This window comes from Microtus ochrogaster, unplaced genomic scaffold, assembly GCF_000317375.1.
Source record: "Microtus ochrogaster isolate Prairie Vole_2 unplaced genomic scaffold, MicOch1.0 UNK31, whole genome shotgun sequence".
Lineage (NCBI taxonomy): Eukaryota > Metazoa > Chordata > Mammalia > Rodentia > Cricetidae > Microtus > Microtus ochrogaster.
The window spans coordinates 627,961-635,607 of record NW_004949129.1 but is presented as its reverse complement, the minus strand read 5'-3'; the positions used below and the strand labels follow the sequence as shown (position 1 = coordinate 635,607).

At 42.5% G+C, this 7,647-nt stretch overlaps 1 protein-coding gene across 1 annotated transcript; it reads left to right on the top strand.

The window, feature by feature from the left end:
* The first annotated feature begins 2,195 nt into the window (after window positions 1–2,195).
* Window positions 2,196–2,762, top strand: LOC101984252 (keratin-associated protein 9-1-like). Its single transcript, XM_005368381.1, has one exon. It carries the CDS (start codon window positions 2,196–2,198, stop codon window positions 2,760–2,762), a length of 567 nt encoding a protein of 188 aa, XP_005368438.1.
* Window positions 2,763–7,647: the final 4,885 nt, after the last annotated feature.

Here is a 7,647-nt window from a genome sequence, read left to right as displayed (position 1 = left end):
GGAGGAGGAGGAGGAGGAGAAGAAGAAGAAGAAGAAGAAGAAGAAGAAGAAGAAGAAGAAGAAGAAGAAGAAGAAGAGAATACTAAATAGCTACTCTGTTAGTCAGCAATCCATTCCTGTGACAAAATGAGATAAACAACTTAAAAGGAAATGTCTGTTTTTGCTGTGGTTTCTGAGGTTTTAGTCCACAATTGCTCTGCCTTGTTGCTTTTAGGCTTAGGGTTAAAGCACTGTATGGTGGCAGAACCATGGCGGAAATGAAAGCTGATTGCCACATGGTCACCGAGAAACAAATATTCAGAGACAAAGAGCCAAACACATGCTCTCAATGGCCTCCTTCCTCCACATAGATCCCGCCCCTAAACTTTTCATCACTCATTAGCAGTACCATCAGCTGGGGACCAAGGCTTCAACACATCGACTCCGAGTAGACACTTAACAACCAAACTATAACTATAACAGATACATAATAAAAGAAATGCCTAAAAGCCCAGACTGAAAGTATCAAGTGTAGATGATACCTAAAGCAATGTGATTAATCAGTTGTGTATTGTGTGTATCACTGCAACCTTGAGTGTGCTCATGTGCGTTTGTGTTTGTGTCTGTATGAATACACACATGTATGCAGATGTGATACATCTGTGTACACATGGACAACCTCAGGTATTCCTCAGGGAGCCATTCACCTTGTGCTTGAGCTGGTCTCACTGGAACTTGTCGATTAGGTTAGTCTGCCTGGCCAGAAAACCTTGTACCCTCCTCTATGATGCTGGAATTACAAGCACATGTCACTTTGCTCGGCAGTTTTTACAAGGGTTCTGGAGATCAATCTCAGGTTCTCATGCTTGCACGGCAAGCACTTTACCAGCTGAACTATCTGCCCAACACGTGCAGCTGGGTTTTTAAAAACCATTTGGAACTGGGTACTGATGTTTATTATACCTCCAATTTGGAATCCAAAATTTCCCATCAAAGAATATATCTATAAACATCCACAAATTCGTAGATTAAAAATAAACAAATCATCATAAGAGTATGATTCTCAAAAGTCTTAATAATGAGAAAATGTCCATCAAAAACACATAAATTAAAACATTAAGGTCTTGTCATGCAATGAGCATTAATAGATTGTAGTCTTACCATACAAATATGTGAAACGATTGAGAAAAATTAAAATGAAATGACTACTGAATCTAACAAAGTCATTAAATCTCACAAATATAATTTGGAGCAAAAGAAAAGGAACCATATGAGTTAAGTGATTTCATGTTTGATAAAACTCAAAAATTGACACACTGTGAGAGCCAAAACCATACACACTAGTTGCCTTAGATAGCAGGGCAATGATAGCAATTATAAAATCAAGGACAGCTACTAAACATACACACACTGACACTTGATATGAAGGTCAGACACACCGTTTCTCATATCTCATCCAACTACAGGGTATACCCATCTCTGAAAGTATATTATGATTCAGTTTACTTTAAAATGCAGCTGTCTAGTTATGGTGTTTAATTTCCTCATTATCCTACAAGTGAACAGGTTTCAGATCTAGGTTGTCTGAGGTCTTCTGATCCCTACATCTTCCTCTGATTTTGAATTCTGGCTTTGGTGCTCATGGGTGCCTTTGAGAAGAGACTACAAGCTACCATCTTTCCATGGGTTCTTTGATACGACTGTTTGAGCATGGGTAACACTTGCTGCAAATGGGTTCACCTGTTGTAGTGTATAACAAGCAAACATCTCAGGGAAAAATCCTGGATACAGGCATGGCTTCATTTAGTCACTGTGAATGTAGCTCTCCCTACAAACGCATCGTAGTCTGCATACAGCCAAGGAAACAGGAAAACAACTTGAAGAAGGGCGTGTTTCAGCCCCTCCTGTGGTTGCAGCAGCAATCACCTGAGCAAATAATGATCTGAGCAGAAACAATGCTGATGATGACTTCTAGAAATTACCTTCCTTGAATTACCCACAATTAACTGCTTGCAGCATAATTTCAAAAGATTTCTTAAACTCAAGGAGTACTTCCTTCTGTGAGAATTTCCTCTTGAACAGTAGAAAACAAACAACAAGGAAAAGTCCTGCTTATTGGTCCCTTCATGACATGTCCAGGGTATAAAAGCCCCAGGACTGAAACAGCTGTCAGAATCTCAGGAACCCCTGTGAACAGAACCTCCACATCCAACACCATGACCAGCTCCTGCTGTTCCCCTTGCTGCCAGCCTTCCTGCTGCAGGACCACCTGCTGCAGAACCACCTGCTGGAGACCAAGCTGTGTGAGCAGCTGCTGCCAGCCCTGTTGCCAGCCCAGCTGCTGTGGCTCCAGCTGTTGCCAGCCCTGTTGCCAGCCCAGCTGCTGTAGGACCTGCTTCCAGCCAAGCTGTGTGAGCAGCTGCTGCAGCACACCCTGCTGCCAGCCCTGCTGCTGTGTGTCCAGCTGCTGCCAGCCCAGCTGCTGCCAGCCCAGTTGCTGCCAACCCAGCTGCTGCCAGCCCAGTTGCTGTGAGTCCAGCTGCTGTCAGCCCAGGTGCTGTATTTCCAGCTGCTGCCAGCCCTGTTGCCAGCCCAGCTGCTGCAAGCCCAGCTGCTGCCTCAAGCCCTGCTGCCAGCCCTGCTGCCCTGAGCTGTGCTGCCAGCCAGCTTGCTCTGGACCTGTGACTGTCACCAGGACTTGCTACCAGCCCACATGTGTCTGTGTGCCTGGCTGTCTGTCCCAGGGCTGTGGGTCCAACTGCTGTGAGCCCTGTAGCTGCTGATTCTATCTTTAGTCACATGCTAACTTGCCATTGTCTAACCAAAATCTTCCAACAAAATAACTCTGCATGCTTTGCCCTCATTAACTGTTAGTAGGTTGTCTTGTTGCACTTGATTGTGGGTGTGGACTTGAGAGAGCCTGCTCTTCTCATTGCTCAGTACTTAACCTTCTGGTCTATTTGATCTTCTCTTGACCTGGAGTTATGTTCTTTCATTCAGAAAAGAATATTTATTCTATCTCTCCAAGCCACTTGAGTAAATCAAACCTCCATTCTTCTTTATTATTCCTGGGCGGTGATGGATTATTTCATTTCCCTGGGTATTCCTATTCTCTTCACTATTGGGCTCGCTTTAAATTGTCTTCTGGGGGGTTGGGGATTTAGCTCAGTGGTAGAGCGCTTGCCTAGCAAGCGCAAGGCCCTGGGTTCGGTCCTCAGCTTCAGAAAAAAAAAAAAGACAAAATAAGTTGTCTTCTGGATTACAAGTATTCTAAATAAATCTGCATGTGCTTTTGAAAACTGTCTGGCTGCTGTTTCATCTTTTCCTGTGTAACTAAGTGTTGCAACAGCATTTCCTTCAGAAAAGCTTATATTCTGAATGCCTTCCAGGTCCATCATCAGTGCACAGTCCCTCAGTACCCTCATAACATGTTCAGAGCCAACAAAACTCCTTATTCACTGTCATCTGGAATAACATCTCATGGTACTTCCACTTACATCTTCCTCCAAACAGAAACAACTAGGAACAGGTAAGGAGTGCCTGGCTCTGGCCTCTCCTGCAAGGGAAAGCCACACACGTGCATGCACAGGGCACATTTCTGTGCACAAGAAAATTAAGGACAGCAGTGCTATTTACAGTAGTCAACTTGGACATCCAACAAAGAGGGATGGGTTAGAAAAATGTGTCTTCTATGCATCCTGGATAATTTCATCCATAGAAAAGAATGAAATTGTGTTTTTCCCCCTGGGGAAAGTGGTTGCAAACTGGAGACAATTGTGTCAAGTGGATTAAGATGGGGACAGAAAGACAAATATCCTGTTTTATTTTTGGCTCCTAGATTTTATGTAGTCAATAACATATATATTGTGTGAAAGTAGAAGCGAATCGCTGCCATTTATCTGAACCTATAGAATTTCTGGCGGTATTCTAAATGCTTGTCCTTCTAGCACAGAACTGCACAGCTCTCACCACTTATCAAAGAAGCTTCCTTTTGTGGAGACACACTACCACAGAGCTCCAGGACTAGTCAGAATGCAGCGGACAAGTGACCATGTAGGGAAGCCTGGAGTTTTCTCAGCCCAAGTTGGTATATCTACAACACAACCCCTACAACCTCTGGGGTTCAGAGGACATCACAGAAGGGGGGGGGGTAGATATCTGCTCTTTGAATGTTTCCTAGATAGGACAGGCATGCTTCACCCAAGAAATCTCAACAATATGGTTGCCTTAGCAATACCAGGGTGATGACAACACTAGTTAACATGCCTATACCCATAGAGAAACTCTCACAAGGTAGATGAAAAGCTAAAGGTAATCAACGGCTATTGAGAAATGGAGAATCTGTTTTCTTCAGGTATGAGCCCCATGATAGGGTATCCAACACCAAATAGTCAGGCCTAAACACTTCTACATACTAGCACCAGTAAATGGACTTAGTGGGTGAGGTGTGTGTGTGTGTGTGTGTGTGTGTGTGTGTGCACATTCGAACACATGTTTGTGCGTGTGTGATAGTTATAGAAGAGGAAATGAATTTGAGAGAGAGTGAAAGGAATGGAAGGAGTTTGGGGAGGGGCAGGTATAAATTTATGTAAATACAGTAATTATGCACAAAATTCTCGAAAAATAGTTTTAAAAATATAAGTAAAATTTTCTAGAGGAATAAAAGAGATTAATAATGAAAAGGGAGGCCAAAGGCTGGGTAAAGGAACGGAGGATAGGTGAGTATGCCTAGCACATAATCATACTACGGGACTTTAAAAGTTTTGAGTAAGATAAAAATAAAAGACAAGAGCTCTGTAATAGAAGATCATTAGAAGTCATGAATGGATATAAGGAGGACAGTTAAAGAGGGAATATGGATAGATATTAAGAAAAATAAACACAGAAGAACATTTAAAAAGCTTTAGAATTTTCTATCTCTTTCCATCAGTTAATGGATGAAGTCTCTCTGATGGCCATTGGGCTAGGTACCAATCTGTGAGTATAGCAAAATATTATTAGACATCATTAAATTGAGATTTTATTTTTTCCGGTCATGTTTGTTTCAATCTTTGCCATCAAACCTCTGGGTCCTAGCACCCTGGGCAGTGCCAGTTGTGGACTCATTCCTATGGCAGGGGTCATCACTTGGCCACTCCCACAATCTCCATAGTAGCCTTAAGGCAGGACTGACTGAAAGATGAAGGTTATGTGGCTGGGTTGGTGTCCTGTTCCCTCACTGAGAGCCTTACTTGGTCACAGGAGTTGGCCGGTTTAGGCCGTGCAACTCATACTGCTTAGAGTCTTAGCTGAGGTCATTCCTGCAGGTTCCTGGGGGTTTTCCTTGCACCAGGTTTCTACTGCATCCCCAAAGGCCCCCATTTCAGTCTTCTTCCTTTCTCCACCTGCCCTGAGTCCTTTCCCTTTCCCAGTGAGATCTGAGCCCTCCTCCTTGAAATTTCCTTATTGACTAGCCTCTCCGTCCTGTGGATTGTCACATATTCTCCTTTACTTTATAGCTAATAACCACTGAAAAGTGAGTACGTACCCTATTTGTCTTTCTGAGTCTAAGTTATCACACTCAGGAGGATCTCTTCTAGTTCCAACTATTTGCCTAAAAAATTTCTGAGATCACTATTTATTTTTTATTCATTTTGCATACCAACCACAGTTCCCTCTTCCTTCCTCCCTCTTCCCATCCCACCTCTTCCCCAACCCATCCCCATCTGCTCCTCTGAAAGGGTAAGTTTTCCCATGGGAACTCTTGTGGTGTCTTGCTCAAGCAGGGTACAACACTAAATTCTAAATTGTAAGGGCTAGGATGTGAGTCAGCTTATAAAGTTTATAAAGGTGGCATGAGGACCCGAGTTCCGGTCCTCAGAACCCACATACAAAGCTGGATGTAGCAGTGTTCACCTGTAATACCACTGTTGGCAAGGACACAGGAAGAGCTATAAGGAAGAGATGCAGCAATGACCTCTGCCCTCCACATGCACAGTTCACCCCTACACACATACACACACACACACACACACACACACACACACACACACACACAGACACACACACTTAACCAAGAGGAGAATATAAAGTCACAGATAGGAGAACAGATCCCAGAGATAATAATGAAATGATTGTGATTTCTCAACAGGAGATATGAGCAGATGAGGTATATCAAATGGGGGAAGGAACTGCTTGGCGATGTCATTCAGGGTCTGTATCACAGTTGGTCCCAACAAGGAAAAGATGCATCAGATACACAGGAGACAGCTGTTCCTTGAAGCAGTCTTAACAAAGATGCACAAAAAAATAGGAAAATAGGTCTCTCTGTAATTCATATAACTAGAATACCTCAGCATCAGCTGAGAAAATACTAGCACATTTCAGGAGAGTATAGGGTGGGTTTTTGGTTTCTGTGGATGAATTCTAACAGAGTACTTGAGCTGAATCACCTTGAGATTCCAGAGTATATCTGCCCAACAAATACACTCCCTTAAGACCATAAGCATACAAAAGACCACATCATTTTTGAAGATACATAGAGAGTAGCATTAAACTGTTGCAGGTTTACCCAAAAATAAAAAAGTGAGCATTTTCCAGAAGCTTCTAAGTTGTATTTTATTTTTTTCTACAGATTTACCAGGGTTTGAAAATGATTCTTGCAAATTCAGAAACTTCATCTTGCTAAAATGGAAGAGGATGAGACTCCCTGTGGGGGGCACGTAAAATTTATTATCTCCATAAGTCACATAAGTATAGTATTAATCACAATTATTACTGTAAAACTGACATTCTAATGCTGTCTTAAAAAGTCATTTCTCTGGTCATGAGTTCTAAAGGGAAGTCAAATAATGAAGGTCACACTCTAAATGAAAAGCAGAGAGTGGCAGCATGTCTTCTGGGATCTCTTTAATGCATATTGAAATCCACAGTTGGCCTAAAGACACAGAGTAATGACCCTCTTCCTTGTACTGCATTTGGATAGGCACTGCCAGTACTTGTATCTCCTCCTCCCCTTCATCAAAACCACCCTAGTTCACCAGTCCTCACTCCTCTACATCATTGTTTTTATAAATTGTCAACTAAACCAGCAAGACTTTTGCTAGCTTCAGCACTATTTCTTTAAAATGTGTCCTTGAATGTTTAGTGTTGCTATCACGAAACATCTGAGACCATATGACTTTTAGAGGAAAGCGGTTTATGATTCAGGTGTCTGACAAGTCCAGACAGTCCCTGGATCTGCATCTCGTGAGGACTTCTTGGCAATCCTAACATGACAGAGAAGCAGAAAGAGAGGATGTACACTGAGAAAAAGCAAGAGAATGTGTTGGCAAAAATCAAATTTCTTTTGTAACAACCTAGTCTCTTAGGACCTGGTTCAACTTCAAAAAAACCCTCCCATTTCCTGAGCCAAAATCAATCCATTCATGAGGGCCAATCACCACATCTAATTATTTTTCACAAGACCCCACTTCTTTTTTTTATTGTCTTTGTGGGTTTTAAATCATTAATTTTCATCCCACTTACCTCCCCATTGCCTCACATCTGCCCTCTGCCCTTGCAAACTTCCCCGCAAAACTAACCAAATTTGAAAGAAAAATCCAAAACAAAACAAAACATACATACATACACAGAGAGAGAGAGGGGGGGAGAGGGAAAGGGAGAGAGAGGGGGGGAGGGAGAGAGAGA

Excerpts from the sequence above, each read along its gene's own strand:
- LOC101984252 (XM_005368381.1), top strand. The coding sequence starts at position 2,196 with ATGACCAGCTCCTGCTGTTCCCCTTGCTGCCAGCCTTCCTGCTGCAGG.